This window comes from Budorcas taxicolor, chromosome 12, assembly GCF_023091745.1.
Source record: "Budorcas taxicolor isolate Tak-1 chromosome 12, Takin1.1, whole genome shotgun sequence".
NCBI classification, from domain to species: Eukaryota; Metazoa; Chordata; class Mammalia; order Artiodactyla; family Bovidae; genus Budorcas; species Budorcas taxicolor.
The window spans coordinates 21,495,850-21,512,731 of record NC_068921.1 but is presented as its reverse complement, the minus strand read 5'-3'; the positions used below and the strand labels follow the sequence as shown (position 1 = coordinate 21,512,731).

Sequence of the window (16,882 nt, the reverse complement as noted above, 5' to 3'; positions counted from 1 at the left end):
AGGAGCCTGGCAGGCTACAGTCCATGGGGTTGCTAAGAGTCAGACACGACTGAGTGCCTAACACAAAGGGCCAGGTACGGTGTGCTCCTCCCCAGGTGATCCTCACGCCCAGCCAAGTGTGAGTACCACTCTTCTATGAACTTCTGGGGGCAGAGGCCTTCCTCTGCTAGCTTGTGTTGAGCTCATCATCTCCCAGAGGCCTGGCCCGGAGGGTTCCAGCTGTGCCCCGCTGGTTGCAGGGATCCTGTCCGTGCTGGTTGCCCTGATGGCGGGAAAGGCAGAGGTGAAGTACAACCCGGAAGCCATCCAGCCCCTGGAGATAGCAAAGCTCATCCAGGACCTGGGCTTTGAGGCAGCAGTGATGGAAGACTACACGGGCTCGGATGGCGACCTCGAGCTGATGGTAAGCACGGCAGCTGGGCTGGAGCAGGGGGCTGGGCGGTGCAGGCCCAAGACGGCCTCCGCAGCCAGGCTGTGAGCAGGACGCTCACCCATCTTGCTTATATCCTGTCATCGTTGGGTTCTCCTTTGAAGCCAGTGACTAGGATCTGTTTTGTGAAGGAATGCCCTCTGTGTCAGAGTCATAGGGATGCATCCAGGGTTTTAGGAGGAGGAGGCAGTGGTGGGCGAGGAAGAGGAATTAGAGACAGCGGCTATCCTGAGCTTGGTGGTTCAAGGGAGTCAAATCTGAACACGTCCCGTGAGGCTGGGAGGGAAGCTGAAAGGCCAGAGGGGTGTCCAGGCTGTGGGATGTTTGTCAGTGAGGAAGCCAGCAGCCATCCCAGGGGGAGAGGGTTCGGTTGGAGGCACAGAATGGATCTGGAAGGTGTCTGGTGACTAAAGTGTGGCCAGGCACTTGGTCCGGGGTGAACGCCAAGGTGGTTGCTGTACCCAGTGCTGCTGGAGGGGGTGGGACGAGTTGGGGCATGCATTCCTGTCTGCCCACTGTCGCCAGCTGTACTTGTCAACAAATCATGGAAGACAACAGATGGGTCTCCTATTTCACATATAGTGTGTTCACAAGCACTTCTGTGCAAAGCTTCTTTTGTACAAATAAAGGGAGACTTAGAAGGAATCCATAAGCATTGAGCAATGCTGTTGACCAAAGTGACTGCGTCTTTCTTCTTTGCTATGTTCAGTCCCTGCTATTAGTGGTGAGTAAATGTTTGAAGAACGAATGCTGAGGACATGAGTGGCACTTTGAGGTCCTGATAAGTGGTGTTCATTGTAGAGCAAGCCCTCCGCTCTGGCCGGGCCTTGGTGTGTGCAGAGGGGCCCAGGGTAGCACTCGCTGGGTTACAGCCGAAATCAGGGCTGGCAACAGGAGCAGGGCCCCTCTGAAAACCTCCAGGTCCAGAGATGCTCTTCTCTGCACAGACTACGGAATGGGAAATCTAGAACAAGACTGTCACTTGGGGGGACTTCCCTGGTGGTCCAGTGGTTAAGACTCCATGCGTCCAATGCAGGTGGTGTGGGTTCCATCCCTGAGAGGGGAACTAAGATCCCACATGCTGTGTGGCGTGGCCAAACAAAAAAAATAGACAGTGGGGAAGATGAAAACATTTTTTTGAACAATGTTTTGTTCTTTTTAATTGCGGTGTTATTTTTTAACAGACTAAATGGTATCGATACTTGTATTGTCATCACGTGCTCAGGTATTTTATGTCTGTATTTAATTTGTTTTCTGGGAAGTGCTGACCACTGATACTCAGAAGAAGTGAAGAAGTGAAATCGCTTAGTCCTGTCCGACTCTTTGCGACCCCATGGACTATAGCCTACCAGGGTTACAATCCTTGGGATTTTCCAGGCAAGAATACTGAAGTGGGTTGCCATTTCCTTCTCCAGGGGACCTTCCCAACCTAGGGAATGAACTAGGGTCTCCTGCATTGTAAGCAGACACTTTTACCATCTGAGCCACCAGGGAAGTGATACTCAGAAGAGTTAGTCGTCTGGCTCACTTGATGCAGATGACAGACGGCTGACTCACTTGGAATTCCTTTCTCACGCTGGTGCACACAACCTGGGGTGGCAGAAATGGATAACCAGGACAGGGCTGTGAAAGCCCATCGTTACCAGAGCTGGGAGCCAAGCCTCAGTCCTTGCCATCTACTTAGTGATTGGTCTCCTGTACCTGAGGTGGGGAGGAACCACTGGTTATATTCCCTGAAGCCTCTGGGGAATGTCTGGGGTTAAAATCTTGCACTGGGGGTTTGGAGGCTTGCACGTTGGGAAGGAGGACAGAGCTCTTGTGGCTGCCTGTTAACCAGCCCCCTGTATGCCAGTGATGGAGTCCTCTGGACCCTAGGTCAGTGAGATCTTTGTCATCTTTTGCTGCAGATTACGGGGATGACCTGCGCCTCCTGTGTTCACAACATAGAGTCCAAACTCAGGAGGACAGAAGGCATCACCTACGCCTCTGTGGCTCTTGCCACCAGCAAAGCCCACGTGAAGTTTGATCCTGAAATTATTGGACCACGGGACATTGTCAAACTTATCGAGGTAAGTCATTCATCCCAAAAATTTTGCACCCACCTTTTTAAAAACTGATTTATAATCATCATATAAAAAATGAGCAAAATGTAGCTAATTTAAAAAAAGAGAGAAAATCAGCTAGTATAATATATTGATAAAATCTTCAGATTTTCCCATGGAAATAAGGTGACTTATTTTAAAACTATAAGGGTTTAGTAAGTATCAGATAATCTGAGATTGAAATCAGTGAAAGGGGTTTCCCAGGTGGCTCATTGGCCAAGAATCCACCTGCTAATGCAGGGTTGCAAAAGGTGTGTGTTTGATCCCTGGGTGGGGAAGATCCCCTGGAGAAGGAAAAGGCAACCCACTCCAGTATTCTTGCCTGGGAAATCCCATGGACAGAGGAGCCTGACAGGCAACAGTCCATGGGATCTCAAAAGAGTCGGACACGACTTAACAACTAAACAACAGGAAAAAGGAAAAGATATTATTGTTTTAATTTCAAGTAGTCCCTGAGAAACAGCAGCATCACCAGGATTCCTGGTACATGATGTTAAGTCGACTAATTGTGAGAATCCCCTGGTAGTCCAGGGGTTCGGACACTGTGCTTTCACTGAGGAGGGCCTGGCTGGGTTTGATCCCCGGCTAGGAACTAAGATTCCACAAGCCATGCAACACAGCCAAAAAAAAAAAAAAGACTAATAGTAATTTTTAATATTATTTACATCTGTGCCAAGTATCTGCAGACAAAAGGACTGTTGGTGTTGGGAAGAGTTTCCCTGCATTTGGGCCTTCTTTGCAGCAGGAGAGTTCAGTCATTTCTCCTTTGGAAAATCGGTCAATGCAGTTTCATATACCTCCACTCCATTCCTTCCTCACTTTGTCCATAGACATTCCATATCCTCTCCCAGGTCTGTGCTGTATCAGAGCGTCAGTGGTGATCTGGCTGGGCCGAGACAGTCAAAACTGAACCAGATGAACTTGTAACTCATAATGGTGAAGTTTAGCAGGGACTGTGGCTTATGAAATGACACATTTCAGAGCAGGCTTTGAGTTGTGTTAAATTGTCCTTTGTGTGTGTGTGTGTGTAAGAGAGGTATTGTCTGTTGTCTGGCCTAGCAGAGCTCTTTGATATGCAAATACTGTTACTGCTGTTGATATAGTACCTTAATCTTAGAGGTAGATAACTTAGCTTCTTTATCAGATGAGGAACAGAGATCCCCCAGAGAGGTTCAGGGACTTAGATCCCCCACACCCAGCTAAAGGTTGCAAGACCTGGGACTCAAACCCAGATCTCCCAGCTCCAAGCGCAGTGGGCATCCAGTTTCTGCCATGCCACAGGTCTTACGGAACAGTGATGATAAGGCACTGGTGAGGGAGAGAAGTTGACGGATGCAGTAATGATGGGGAGTGTCCAGGTGGAGCTTGGAGCATATCTCCAGTACCCTTCCTGTTTCTTTTTATTTATTTTAAAAGATAATTTATTTGGCAGCGCTGGGTGGTAGTAGTGGCACGTGGGATCCCTTTTTTAGCTGCAGCATGTGTAATCTTAGCTGTAGCATGTGGGATCTAGTTCCCTGAGCAGGGATTGAACCCAGGCCCTCTGCTTGGGGAGCTAGGAGTTTTAGCCACTGGACCACCAGGGAAGGTCTCCCCCACTTCCTGTTTAGAACACCCTGCTGGCCTCTACCCAGCTCACTGTAGCTCCCTCCTTGTTCTTACTTGGGGAAGACTGCCAATGTCTGGCCCCCATTCCTGCATCTCTGGGGCATCATTTCCTGATGTAACTAGGCCGGCATTAGTTGTGAAGGATTTGTCTTTAGATGGCCTTACATGCCGTTGCTCCTACTGTACAAATTGTTGTGTACAATCCCAACATCAGAGTCCCCGGGGCCCCTCTTTCTATTGTGCTGGCTGGCAGGACATTTCCTGACAGCTTTTTCTGTGTAATTTCATAAAGGGAATCAGAAATCTAGTGATCAGATCAAATACGGCAGAGAAGGGTGGAGGAGAGAAGTGAGGCAGCCAAAGAACTGGGCGAGATAATCCCTGAAAAAACCGCAGAGGCTGTTGGAGCCACAGTCTGCTCAGCGGGAGGGCCTGTGCTGAGGGGTGGGGGCCCTGTGACTGGGTCCGATGATGCTGTGGCTTTGGTTGGGGGTTTGACCTCTGACCTTCAGTTTCATCCTGCAGAGAGCAGTGGCCACTGACCAACTCCCCAACTGATCCTGGGGAGTCTTTCACTCACAAATCCCAAGCTTGTAACTCGGTATCCGTTAGCTCGGGGCAGGCTCAGTCACCTCCCAGCGTCCGCTGCCTTTGCCGACAGAAGGAGCGGGCGTCCCTGCGGACAGCATCTGTAGGGCGATGCAGGGACAGAAGTCATGAGTCCTCAGAGGCAGTTGTAGGTTAACCTCATTTCCAAAGATGTAAAGTGCTTTCCCCCAATGCCTGTTTTAACCAAGTGCCTTCTTTCTTGTTTCCTCCTTTTGATAACAAGGAAATTGGCTTTCGTGCCTCCCTGGCCCAGAGGATCCCCAGCGCTCATCACTTGGACCACAAGGTGGAAATAAAGCAGTAGGTAGAACAGAAAAGATAAACCGTCGCTCTGCCTATGGGGCCAGTTCTCCCCGGACCCCACCTGCCTGATTCTGTGCTAACTGGGTACCCTGTCGCCCCCCTCAACTGCCCCCCATCCCACCACCACCACCTACAGCAACTTCTGCTGAATTAATCGCCTTTACCTTGTAATGTTAACCCTTTCAGCAATACTGTCCCGCGGTACCTTCTGCTATTACAGAAATGCTGTATGTCTGCATTGCCCAGTATGAAATGCAGCCACTGTGACTCAGGAAATACGTTTTTAATTCGACTTCACTTTTATTTTAATTTAAACAGCTACCTATGGCTGATGGCTAACATGTGAGTTTTGAGGAAAGAACAGTAGCGGTCATAGTCTGAGGATGGTCAGCCTCTTTGGGGCTGAACTCTCAGCTTTTTCTGGGCCTTGGTTGCCTCACCTGTAGGTTGGAGGTACCGCTTTGGCCATGGGCAGACCAGGGCTACGTCTAAACATCCCTGGAGCATCCTTGCAGGGAGGTTTAGACCTTTGATGTCCCCTCAGATGGCCAATGTAGGGAACAAGCACAGCTTTCGCTGTAGCCCTTGGTGGTCTGTCCTAGACACGGGGCAGAGGCAAGTCTCAAACCGGGTCCTCGGGAGGGGCCCAGCCTGGAAGCCCGGGGGCAGGCGGAGCCTGACATGTCCGTGCTGCTGCGTTGCTTTCCAGGTGGAAGAATTCTTTCCTGTGCAGCCTGGTGTTTGGCATCCCCGTCATGGGTTTAATGATCTATATGTTGATACCCAGCCATGAGCCTCAGTCCTCGGTCCTGGACCACAACGTCGTCCCAGGACTGTCCATCCTGAATCTCATCTTCTTTATCTTGTGCACCTTTGTCCAGGTGCGTATCGGGGGCTGGCGGGAGGCACACCTGCGCGGCATGCCTGCGTGTGGCCGGCAGGTGCTGGCCGCTTAGCATGCTGTCCATTGCTCCAGGTGCCTCTTCATTGCCTATTTCCCCACCACCCAGCCCGTTGCTGATGTTTTCTATCTTATGGCTGACACTAAGGGCCTAACATGGGGAACGAGAAAGGACCTGGCTTCATGGGCAGTTCACAGATGACCAGACTCCCCTGGAACAGCAGTCCTTTCGAGGCAAGGCTTGGTGATCCAGTGTAGCGTGTGTGCTTTTTTCCCACTGAATTTGCCCTTAGAAGCAGCAGCTGGACCACCCTGGAGCTCTTGCTGCTCTTCTATATCTTGTCTTGAATGACCGAGATGCGGTCCCGGGAAATCATAATTTAAAAGGCACAGCCCTTGTGTTATGTCTACCTTGGGGACCACATTCAGCAACTAGCTGTGTTTCTGGTGGGAGACATGCCTTCCATTTATTTTGGAATATAAAATAAAACTCCTGACTTAATATTAGGCTTAATACTAGAATATTAGAATTAATTCATATTAATTAGGACTGTCTGGAGGCAAGTATCTGTAGGCTGAATTTGTTTTTTTTTTTTAACAGATCTTCATCTGTATAGGAAAAATACATATTTACATGCATATATGTCTGTGTGTGTATGTATTCACTACTACAGATATAGGCCTTTTTTACAGCCGAAATAGGCTTATACTAGACCCACTGACGGAGAAGGCAATGGCACCCCACTCCAGTACTCTTGCCTGGAAAATCCCATGGGCGGAGGAGCCTGGTGGGCTGCAGTCCATGGGGTCGCTAAGAGTTGGACACGACTGAAGTGACTTAGTAGCAGCAGACTTACTGATCTATAACTGGCTTTGTCACTCAACCACGTACTGTGTACGTCTCTCCCATCAGCGGTCTCTTTGGGGACCGCATAGCACTGTGCCCAGTATGAACGCACCATGATCTCTTTCACCTTCTTCACCATCCATGGACATTTACATGGTTGAGTCCTCTGGGTCTTAAAGGTCTTCCCATGAGCATCCACTCCTGTGGCCAGAAGTCCTTTGAGTGAGGAAGTACATTTCATATGTGTCAGTTATGGAGGGCAAAGGGATGTCCGTGACATGGGTAAGCCCAGAGTATTTGCAGACCCGAGGGCCCCCATCACGACTGACACTCTCCCCCACCGCCTTCCAGTTCCTCGGCGGCTGGTACTTCTATGTCCAGGCCTACAAATCTCTGAGACACGGGATGGCCAACATGGACGTGCTCATCGTGCTGGCCACGAGCATCGCCTACGTGTACTCCCTCGTCATCCTGGTGGTGGCCGTGGCCGAGAAGGCCGAGAGGAGCCCCGTGACTTTCTTTGACACGCCCCCCATGCTCTTCGTCTTCATCGCCCTGGGGCGGTGGCTGGAACATGTGGTGAAGGTAACTGCAGCCTCAGATTAAAGGCAGAGCTCTTTCCTCAGTAGCACAAACCTCAGTTCATCTGAACACCGTGGTTAGAATTACTCAGGATACGCCATCAAGGGCACGACTCGAAGAAACGTGAAACCTACATATAATTAGGTGCCCCAGCCGCTAATCTCCAAACCAGTCGCTACTTCTAAAATCCCAGCTAATCTGGTTAATTATTAAAAGCCTTTGTTCAGGCGCCGCGTGCACTGGAAAGAACTCTGGCTTTCGGGTCAGAGGTCGCATCGTCTCTTGGTAAATAACCGAGCGTGGCTTCCTGGATTAGATATCCACATTCCCACCTCAGGGTCATGCTGTTCTTACCACCATTGTTCCAGATGTCAGTGTGTCCTATAAGAGAGTGGAAGTCGGGTCCTAAAAAAGTTAGAGTGAACCTAAAAGAAAACCGTCAGTGGGCAGATGGGTATTGTTTCTTCCACCTGAAATGTAATTTGCAGGACTTGGTGGCCCCAGGGTAGTGACAGCACAGCTCTGTCCCCGGGCAAGGGGTGACACCCATCCTGAAAGCCTGCAGATGTGTGGAGGGGCTGTCAAGGGACCGCCTTTCCTTGCAGGGTCTTCTGTAACACCAGCGTTGTGAGTGATAGCCTGGGTTTGCACAGGTCGGCTTACTCTCGCTCACACTTCACATTCTGGTTGTTTCTTAGAGCAAAACCTCAGAAGCGCTTGCCAAACTCATGTCTCTGCAAGCCACGGAAGCCACTGTCGTGACCCTTGGTGAAGACAACGTGATCATCAGGTAATCATCCCTGTCAGAAGTCCTTGATCAATTTATATCAGTGTGCGTGCTGCACAGCACACACCCATGGTGTACAGGACGTGACACACGACCTTGCAAGGGCCGGCACAGCCACGACAGAAGGATCCCTCCTGTAAGCCCACTTCAGCAGGCAGAGCGTTTACATACTAAGATGAGGTTCAAGGGGGTGCATGTGTGCCAGACGCCAAGTGAGAGGTGCAGGCAGTGTGTCTGGAACTTAGAAGGAGAAGGCTACTGCTGCTGCTGCTAAGTCACTTCAGTCATGTCCGACTCTGTGCGACCCCATAGACGGCAGCCCACCAGGCTCCCCCGTCCCTGAGATTCTCCAGGCAAGAACACTGGAGTGGGTTGCCATTTCCTTCTCCAGTGCATTAAAGTGAAAAGTGAAAGTAAAGTCACTCAGTCGTGCCCGACTCTTAGTGACCCCATGGACTGTAACCTAAGGCTCCTTTGTCCATGGGATTTTCCAGGCAAGAGTACTGGAGTGGGTTGCCATTGCCTTCTCCAAAGGAGAAGGCTAGTGGTGGTCAAACAGAGCTTCCCAGGATGTGGTGCGTGAGCTGGGTCTGCCTCGCAAGATTTGGAGGATTTAGACAGGCTGAGAGATATGAGTTCAACTTGATACTGAGGTAGGAGTTCAACTAGCCCAAGAATAAAAAAGGGAGAAGTGTCTTTCTTCTTTAGAAGGTTAACTGCTAAGTCACTTCAGTCGTGTCCAACTCTTTGTGACCCTATGGACTCTAGCCCACCAAGCTCCTCTGTCCATGGGGTTCTCCAGGCTAGAATACTGGAGTCGGTTGCCATGCCCTCCTCCAGGGGATCTTCCCGACCCAGGGATCAAACTAGGGGTCGAACCTGTGTCTCTTACATCTCCTGCATTAATAGACAGGTTCTTCATCAGTAGCAGCACCTGGGAAGTCCTATGCATAAGATTGGAGATATTAAAAACAATAATGATTATTGTCATTGCTGGGACTTACTATTTGCCAGATGCTATACTAACATTATTTGTGTTTAACCAAAAGAGAAAGAAAAAGCCCTTATGAGGAAGGAACTCCTAGTATTCTTATTGTACAGATGTGGACACTGACGTTCAGGGAGGCTAAGCAACTGGCCCAGGGTCACACAGGTGTTAAGTAGTGGAATTGGGACAGAACCTACACTGTTCATTCCAGCCCATGTTCTTTACAGTTACATATACTGACTCCAGCTCCCCTGGTGGCACAGTGGTAAAGAATCTGCTTGCCAGTGCAGGAGATGCAGGTTCGATCCCTGGTCCTGCAAGATCCCCTGGAGGGGGAAATGGCAAGCAGCTCTAGTATTCTTGCAGAATTCCTTGGATGGAGGAGCCTGGCGGGCTACAGTCCATGGGGTTACATGGCAAGCAGCTCTAGTATTCTTGCAGAATTCCTTGGATGGAGGAGCCTGGCGGGCTACAGTCCATGGGGTTACCAAGAGTCAGACATGACTGAGCAGCTAAGCACACACACACACACACACACACACAAACTGACTCTAAATCATATCTCATAACATGGGCGTTTTTACAGAATAAGGCTTCTGCATATCTCTGGTCAGCCTCCTTTTAATGGTTAGTTCTCGGCCTTCTTTGCATCCCAGAAACCGCTCTGGTCCCACCACTGTCCCCTTTAGCCTGTGGCCTCGCTTCTGGCTTCGGGGAGACGCAGCACTTCTTCTGCAGGCTGCCTCCAGCTCCTGTCTGGTTTCCTCGTCTTGCAGTCTCTCAGCCCCCTCCAGTCTTCCTTGTTCCTCCACTGGTTGCTGAAGTCACTTTTGCCAGAGATGTCAAATCATGTCCATGAACCAAATCCCTCCGTTACTCTCATTTAATGCTCATGTTAGCCTCTCACCAGAGTTTCCTCTCCTTTTCTGTCCCTTTAAAACTTTGTCTTTTTCTTTTTTTATTAAGCTGTCACTTACCTTCACTGAAGAACATAAATCCCAAGTGTAGGGCGTGATGAATTTTATACATAGTTGCATCAACATCCGCAACATCCGCATATTCAATGCTGTGGGGTGGTTGTCCCCTCCTGTGGGCGCTTCCGCCTGCTCAGCCTCTTAAGATGGGGTGTCCCAGGTCTCTCTTCTAGCCATGCTCCTGCGGAAGCTCTTACCATTTCCGACTTTCGATTGTCTGTATTTTGACAGCTTCCCAGTTTGACCTCTAATCTCAGCTCAAATCCAGTTTCTCACCCCTATTCCCTGACTCAGTGGACACGAGTTTGAGTAAGCTCCCAGAGTTAGTGATAGACAGGGAGGCCTGGCATGCTGCAGTCCATGGGGTCGCAAAGAGTCAGACACGACTGAGCAACTGGACTGAACTGAACTCTTCGGACTGGCCACATCTGTGTAGAAGTCAGGCAAGCATCTCTGGCTTACCATGTGAGACCAGAGACCTCATCTCCTCTCCTTTCCTGTTCCCCTCCTTCTGTAGCTGCTTTCTCATAGGCATCTCTTTCTCATTAAACGCCTTCTCATCTACCCAGCTTCTCAACCTGCAACTGAGAGCTCGTGCTTGCTTTTCTTAGGTGTTCAGCGCATCCGCACGTCTTTCTAACACCTTGTGCCCCCAAAGCTCCTGAGTCTCACTTCCCTCCACCTTCAGCCCAGGCCATCTTTCACTTGAGAGGCTGCCACAGCCTGACTCCTCTCTCAGCTTCTGTTGTTGCCCCTACAGCCCATTCTCATGCAGCAGCCAGAGACATGACTTAAAAATGTGAACCGGTGTCACTTTCCCACTAAAAACCTTATGCCCAAAGCCCACACTTTGCCCTGCAAGACCCAACATGGTCCGGGTTCTGTGTGCTTCACTTAAACCCCTCCAGTCCTGCCTGCAGCCTTCCTGTTTCTCAAAGGCCCCTTCCATCCTTCCGTAGGGCTTTGCGTTAGCCGTTCTTTTTCTCCTAAATTTTCTTTTCTTTACCAGGCCTTAGTTGCTGCACACAGGTTCTAAAGTTGCAGCATGTGAACTCTTAGTTGTGGTATGTGGGATCTAGTTCCCTGACCAGGGATCGAACCCAGCCCCCCTGCGTTGGGACGGTGGAGTCTTAGCCACTGGACCACAGGGAAGTCCCTCTCCCTTGAGTTTTCTTTCCTTATAAGTTGGGTCCTCTTGTCATCCAGCTGAAATGTCATCTTCAAATGAGGCCTGTCCCCTTCCCTCCTCCTCCTCCACCACAGAAAACAGCCCTCCAGTCACCTCGCTGTCAGCATAGCACTTGTTTACGTCTTCAACTATCTTGCTGGTCTGTTTGCTCCACAGAATTGACTTCATGAGGGTTGGGACTTGGCTGTCCTTCTCACTGCTGTGTCCCCAGCTCTAGGACAGTGCCTGGCACCCAGCAGCTGCACAGTATTGACTCAGGCTGTACACAGTAGAGAAAATGACGACCGCTGCTCGGAGTAAAGCTGGCAGAGTGTCCAGAACCCGACCTGGGTGACATGCCAGGGGGCAGGCTTCCTGCGGGGCCCCGAGTGTAACCTGAGTGGCTTCTGTTGCAGGGAGGAGCAGGTGCCCATGGAGCTGGTGCAACGAGGTGACATCATCAAGGTGGTCCCTGGGGGCAAGTTTCCCGTGGACGGGAAAGTCCTAGAAGGCAACACCATGGCCGACGAGTCCCTCATCACAGGTGTGGACTCGGTCCCTTTGGGTGGGCGTCAGTGCCCTGCCTGGGCCCTGGGGACACCGATCGGGCTCCTCACGTAACGTTGGTCCCCTCCCCACCTCTAGGAGAGGCCATGCCCGTCACCAAGAAGCCCGGAAGCATGGTAATCGCCGGGTCCATGAACGCCCATGGCTCTGTACTCATCACTGCCACCCACGTGGGCAATGATACCACCTTGGCCCAGATTGTGAAGCTAGTGGAAGAGGCCCAGATGTCCAAGGTACTGAAGGAATTTTAAAAGCAGTATAACTTCAGTTCCCTGCTTTTAGAAATTATTCCAAGAGTCCCACAGAATCAGGCAGATTTTATTGAGTTAGAGAGATTGACTAATAACTATAGTTAATGAGGGAGCTAGGAATCCCAGCCCTTGTCCACCCATGGCCAGTATATTTCTTCAGAGATTGTAACTTCCCACAATCTTGGTGTTTTATTTCCCTAGGCACCCATTCAGCAACTGGCTGACCGGTTTAGTGGATATTTTGTCCCATTTATCATCATCATTTCAACTGTGACGTTGGTGGTATGGATTGTAATCGGTTTTATCGATTTTGGTGTTGTTCAGAAATACTTTCCTGTAAGTTGAATGCTGTGGGCAGTGTGGTTGCTGTGTTTTAAATAATCAATTGCCATTAATACTGTTTTTTCATGTCTTAGATTCATTGGGCTTTAATTCTCCATTACAACTTATTTGTTTGCTTCGCTTATTGGCAGCACAACCTCGGCCAGGGTGGGACAATCAATCAATCACTCGACTCCTGCAGGTTTTTTTTTTTTTATTCACTAAAGACACTTTTTACTTTCTGATAATTTCAAACACCATTGGCTCTCAGTTGTAATGCTTAAAGCATTTGCATTTTTGCACTGTTGGCCATTTTTGAGGTTGTGAAACACACATCATAGAAGACAGGTCACATCAGTCACGATTTCAATTATTGTTTTTGTTGTTCAGTCGCTCAGTCGTGTCTGACTCTTTGTCCTTTACCATCTCCCAGAGTTTTTGTGCAGTTTCAATAGCATGCTAATATTCTTTAACCATTTTTAAGAAAAGTATATTTTTGGCTGGCTGTGTCCTTATAAATCTAACCTTGCAGCTTCCCGAGTAATGCTAATAGCTTTTTGATAATTATTAGGCATTATGTATGAAACAATGGAATATACATTTTTGAGTTTAAAAAGTGGAAGAATACTGTCTTCAGAAATACAATTTTATCAAATTTCAAAAAGTTACAAAAAGTTTCTTCTTCAAGGACTTCCCTGGCGGTCCAGTGGTTAAGACTTGCACTGCAGGGGACGTGGCTTCCCCCCTGGTCAGGGAACTGAGGTCTTGTATGCTGCATGGCACCACCAAAAAAACACACCTTTTTCTGCTTTGGAAATGACTGTGTACATGTGTGATTGCCAATCAGGGGTGATTTTGGTTGACAGTGTCTGAAGGTGTTTTTGGTTGTCGTGACTAAGGTAGGGGGGCTACTGGCATTTAATAAATAGAGGCCAGGAATGCAGCTGAACACCCAGCAGTTCACAGGCCAGGCCCCCACAACAAAGAATTATTTGGCCCCAAATGTCAGTGGTGCTGAATTTGAGAAACCTTGATAGAGCAGGGAACTGAAGTTATACTGCTTTTAAAATTCCTTCAGTACCTTGGACATCTGGCCCACTGGGAGTAGCATTTGATAACTGCCCAGTGAGTGGAACAACACTTTCCCTTATTGTTTAAAATATCTCAGACTTAGCCCAGTCTAATGCATATTTTGCCTTAGAGCCATAAAATAAGAAACTGTAAATACAGAATGAATATTAAAAAAAAAACACATTTTTTTCTATAGAGGCATATCATATATTTTCGGGTGCATGTCATCCACTTAGCTGTCATTTTGTCCCTCACATTTCCTTGCTTAAAATGAAAGATGTCCAAGTTAGATACTTTCTGACATCTAAGGAGATTTCTGTGCTTAGAAGAGAACCCTATGACTGTATTCCTAGAACTTCTTGCCAGTGGTTATTATGGCACGTGACCACCAGAAATTCTGGTTTTGTGGGAGAGCATCTCGTTGGCACATGCCTGTGGGAAACTCAGTCCTGAACAAGTTGGAATGGGTGGCTTCCTGCTGATCCCTGCCTTTCTGTCTTGCTTGTTTTGTTTTTATTTGCGATATCAGGGAGGATGCTGGCACCAGAGGTACTATATGTTCCTTTAAGACACTGTTGTTACTCTGCTCTGTGAAAATCGTTTGTAGGGACAGGGTTCATGTTCCCCCTCCAGAAGTGCACCCCACCTCCCTCAGAATGCGAGGTGTGATTTTGACGAGAATCCCTGGCTTTAAAAAAGCACCCATCTTTACCTCTAAAACATCACACGATGGGTTAAACACCATGCCCTTCTACCTAAATCAAACTGTTTCTGTGAAAAGTGAATGACCCTTACTAATGTATCTTATTTTAGAATCCCACCTTTCAACGACTAGATCGAAGCTGACGAGATGGTGGTCTGTATCCTCCATTTAGAAAACAGACATTTCACTGTAATTAAGTGACTCCAGCATCTCTCAGTTGTTCACCAGAGCCACTAGCCATTTTGAAAGATAAACTGAGATCACTCAAGATGTTAGATTGCAGATAATCATACCGATGTGTGTCACCAGGTAACTGGGAAGGAGACCTGTATTTTTTTTTTTTTGGTTTGGGATTTATAAAGGAAACGGTGAAAAATAGAAGAAAATAAAGATGGCTCCAAACCCCTATACTTTGGTGAACATCTTGGCAGGATTGTTGAAGGGCTGTGTAGAGATATAGGCAGATAATTTTGCACTAATTAGCACATGTCATTTTGTGCTTGTTTTTTTAAGTCAGCAATGTAACTGGTATCTTTCCGTGTGAATAAGTATATGTGTACATCATCATTTTAACATCCACATAATATTCCATTATGCAAGCCATACATACAATTTAACCAATCCCCTATTGATTGTTCCCAGTTTTTTGCCTTTATGAACAAACACTATGAGAAATATCTTCATATCTATTCCCACGTGTTTATTACCTTAGAGTCAATTCTCTGGAAATCTATAATGTTTTAAAGCTTTATAATAATAATAGAATAATGATAATGTAATAGTTATAAAAGAATAATGATAATGTAATAGTTATAATTTCTCAGAAGCTTCTCTTTCTATGTCAGGAGCGGTCTTATGTACATTTATATTTATATGTATTTATATGTGGTGGTAGTCACTAAGTTGTGTCCGATTCTTGTGGCCCCATGGACTGTATATTATCTCCTTTAATCTTTACAAAAACCTGGGAGATGGGCATTATCATCTCCATTTTGAGGAAGCTGAGACACACCGTCAGGGCCATGACATGGACCTACATGGTCCAATTGTAGACTCTGTGTTCTTCCCCTGTTGGGGATTTTTGTGTAATTCTCTCCTCTCATAGTGCCTTTCCCTGAAGATCAGGTTGGGAAGGTGGGATGTGGAGCAGTAACGTGAGCCGTGCAGTCGCGCGTCCTGAGCCCAGCACCATCCAGCCATCTCAGATCCCCTGACTGCACTGGGATGTTCTTTGTTATTTTTTAATGAATTTTTATTGGAAGATAGTTGATTTACAGTGTTGTGCTAGTTTCTACTTTACAGCAAAGTGAGTCAGTTACACGTACATATATCCACTCTTTTTTAGATACTGTTCCCATAGAGGTCATTACAGAGTGAGACGTTCTTTTGTGATCAGAGTTCTGTGTGATGCCTCGTCTGACTCTCACCCTGCCTCCGTCTCTCCCCTCTCGTCAGGCCCCCAGCAAGGGCATCTCCCAGGCCGAGGTGGTCCTGCGGTTCGCATTCCAGACGTCCATCACGGTGCTCTGCATCGCCTGCCCCTGCTCGCTGGGCCTGGCCACGCCCACGGCCGTCATGGTGGGCACCGGGGTGGCCGCCCAGAACGGCATCCTCATCAAGGGAGGCAAGCCCCTGGAGATGGCCCACAAGGTCGGCTCCCCCGCTCCCTTCAAGGTCTCGGGTGGGGTGATTTTGCAGCTGTACGACTGCGCAATTTTTTTTTTCATTAGTCCTAGTGAAAAGAGTACTTGTTTAAATTTCATATTCAAATTTGAGTTTGAAAATGAGAAAAACCTGAAAGAGGGCTTGTTAAGCCCTGCTGATTAAGTAAAACAGAAGCCACGACTCACTGGGGATGACGTAGGAACCACAGCAGTTCACAGTTAAAGGACTGAACGCTGTATAAATAATCTCAGTGACAGCACGGAGGCGGGGGCTGGTTGTGTCCATTTTATAGGTGAGGAAAGTGCAGCGGAGGCCCGTGGGCCTGCAGCTCAGACATGCAGAGCCAGACTCAGGGCCAGGTGGTCGGGCTCCCGGGAAGGTCCCGGGACCTTGGGGTGGAGAAGCGGGTGGCAGTATCTATGAGCAATCTCCCTTCAGCCAGCAACCCCAGCCTTCTGTGCTCCCTTTATTTCTTCGCTATCTGTTGAGTGTTTACCGTGTGGATCCCGTGCTGGGCCCCAGCTCTGAAGGACTTTACAGTCTAGTGAGACAGACAGACCTGGGGCAGGTAAACTGGAGGTGCCATGTAGAGTATGAACTGCCGTGAGGACGGTGTGAGAGGCCTGACCGTAGACTTGTGTATGTTGGATGGGACGGGGGTTGATGCAGGTGGACCGGGAAGGTCTGGGACCTGCCAGTTGGCAGCACTGGAAGGGGGTCCGGCCACGGGACCAGCACATGGAAGGGACTCGGAGGTTACGATGCCCGGTCCCAGACCCCATAGATCGGGAGACCGTGACTGTTTCCCCGTCATTGTGTCCCCGGTGTCTTGCCCAGAGCCCGACACGTGGAGGTCACCCCACAGATATTTTCTGAATAAATAAAAGAGGACAGTCATGGAGTGAGAGACTGACAGGAGATGAAGGGAGGAAGGAGGCGGAGAGAGGGGCCTTGAAGAGCCTTGCAGGTTTTAGTCCAGGATCCACAGCTTACCCAAAAAATGGG

General features: G+C 48.6%; 1 protein-coding gene across 1 annotated transcript in view; it reads left to right on the top strand.

Annotated features, from left to right (window-relative positions):
• Window positions 1-16,882, top strand: part of ATP7B (ATPase copper transporting beta) — a 49,345-nt gene that overhangs the window by 22,911 nt on the left and 9,552 nt on the right. Inside the window, exons 4-13 of the mRNA XM_052649907.1 lie at window positions 240-403; window positions 2,338-2,499; window positions 4,973-5,049; window positions 5,762-5,933; window positions 7,152-7,385; window positions 8,081-8,172; window positions 11,716-11,843; window positions 11,945-12,099; window positions 12,319-12,453; window positions 15,668-15,862. Of these exons, the coding sequence (XP_052505867.1) occupies window positions 240-403; window positions 2,338-2,499; window positions 4,973-5,049; window positions 5,762-5,933; window positions 7,152-7,385; window positions 8,081-8,172; window positions 11,716-11,843; window positions 11,945-12,099; window positions 12,319-12,453; window positions 15,668-15,862 (1,514 nt within the window). The remainder of the gene's footprint in view (window positions 1-239; window positions 404-2,337; window positions 2,500-4,972; window positions 5,050-5,761; window positions 5,934-7,151; window positions 7,386-8,080; window positions 8,173-11,715; window positions 11,844-11,944; window positions 12,100-12,318; window positions 12,454-15,667; window positions 15,863-16,882) is intronic.